Source organism: Rhincodon typus, chromosome 46 (assembly GCF_021869965.1).
Source record: "Rhincodon typus isolate 14 chromosome 46, sRhiTyp1.1, whole genome shotgun sequence".
Classification (NCBI taxonomy): Eukaryota; Metazoa; Chordata; class Chondrichthyes; order Orectolobiformes; family Rhincodontidae; genus Rhincodon; species Rhincodon typus.
The window spans coordinates 6,114,877-6,116,645 of record NC_063377.1 but is presented as its reverse complement, the minus strand read 5'-3'; the positions used below and the strand labels follow the sequence as shown (position 1 = coordinate 6,116,645).

General features: G+C 50.3%; 1 protein-coding gene across 1 annotated transcript in view; it reads right to left on the bottom strand.

Annotated features, from left to right (window-relative positions):
• The window catches only part of prcc (proline rich mitotic checkpoint control factor), a 26,126-nt gene that overhangs the window by 5,777 nt on the left and 18,580 nt on the right, over window positions 1-1,769 (bottom strand). Inside the window, exon 5 of the mRNA XM_048620286.1 lies at window positions 74-163. Within this exon, the coding sequence (XP_048476243.1) occupies window positions 74-163 (90 nt within the window). The remainder of the gene's footprint in view (window positions 1-73; window positions 164-1,769) is intronic.

The window sequence follows — 1,769 nt, the reverse complement described above, 5'->3', positions numbered from 1 at the left end:
GCCTAGGCATTATGTTGAATGACCAATTCGGTTTGTCCCACTCCTCTGGTTGCCCTTTCTCCCCCACACTTACTGCTTCATCGTTCATGAACGTGTTCAACTCCTCGTCTGGCGCTGGAGCGAGAGCAGGGTCTGGGTCCTGATAATAGTTACTGTAGTAGTCCTGCAAAAGATCGAGAGAGAGAAGACTTAGCAGCACAGTAGAAATGGTCAGTAGCTAACAGATTACATTTATTAGTGACACAGTCAAGGCAGGTCTCTCTCTTCCGTTACAACGATCAGATTGTGTTGTTTCTGAACTTTAAGCTATCCACAGTTGAGGGCAATAGGTTCCTGAGTTCACAATGGGCAGACTCCAAGACTCTGAGTCCCCAAAAAGGTGACACAGATACCAGGTTGTGCTATAACTTATCCATTTTCTTCCAAAATGCAAAAGACAGTGTGAGTTGGACACAAGAATGGTGAATCAGCACTTCTATTTGTGTGCAAGAGTAAAAGGTTTCACACTGCCTTGGAGAAACACGGCAGCAGGAAGCCATTGTTTTGGTGATCGGGGCATTGCCTCTACTAGTGAATTAGGAAACAGTCTGAGAACCGAGAGAAGGACCTCAAACGTTACTGCGCTGCAGCTACTGATTCAGCACCATGTCGGTCTGCCACAAGTGGTCTCTGGGATGAGGAAAAGAGTAGTTACTCTCCCCAAAACCTCTGGTGGGGGCAAAAGCCTACACTGGAACAGTCCTTTCCACAGACACAGCACCTTCCAAATGACTCAAAGCCTCAGGTGAGGGAGACAGTAACTGCTCCTTGATGGATGCTGGAGACCCGAAATAAACGCACAGATCGCTAAAGAAACTCAGAGGTCTGGCAGCACCCGTGGAGAGAGAAACAGACTTAATGTTTCGAGACCGATGGGATCTTCCTTAGAGCTGAAAGGGGTTGGGAAAATGGGTTATTTTTTATTCATACTTTTGATGGAGGCAGGAGTGGCAAAGTGGGGGCGGGGCACTGATGTGGAGGCTCAGTGCAAAAGACAAGAAGGGACGTCAACAGTGGAGAAAGCAAACGTAAAAAAGGATGCGAGTTATGGTTTCTCTCTCTCTCCGCACAAGATGTGTTTCTCCAGGGAATCTGTGTGCGTTTGTAACTGCTCCCCCCCACCGCTCACTGTCTCACGATTCCAAAGTGGGGGAACGTGTCGGGGCTTGAGATGCTCGGCACGTACACTGTCCCCACCCACATACACCAAACGACAACTAAACTTCCACAAGCTTCACTAGGCTGCTCCGACGCCACACGGCACCAGCCTCAGTTCCGGAGTTCGCTGCGAAAGAGCAGGGTGTTTTACCAACAGCAAAGTACAAGGGTCAGAAGGATGGGTCTGGACGCAGCAGTTTAGCTCAGATATCTCCCGGACTTCGATCGGGGGCGGGTTGGGGGTGTGCCAGGGTGGTCACAGTGAGAAGGGGACAGGCGGCTACAGACACACACACACACCTCTGCCTGCCTCCTGACTGTATCACTGTCAGCCAGTCAGATATCACTTATACCTCACCCCTGCCTACCCCGGTCTTAGGCAGAAACCTTCACACACAGCTAGAACAAGGGGAGCTCAGGGCCCAGTGGTATAATCGCTGGATATTAATCTGGGGAACGAACCCGGGTTCAAATCCCACCACAGCCGACGGTGGAATGTAACACCCCTGGAATCAAGAATTTAATGATGACATGAAATCCCCACAAACCTCCCCCCCCACCCCAACACCCAC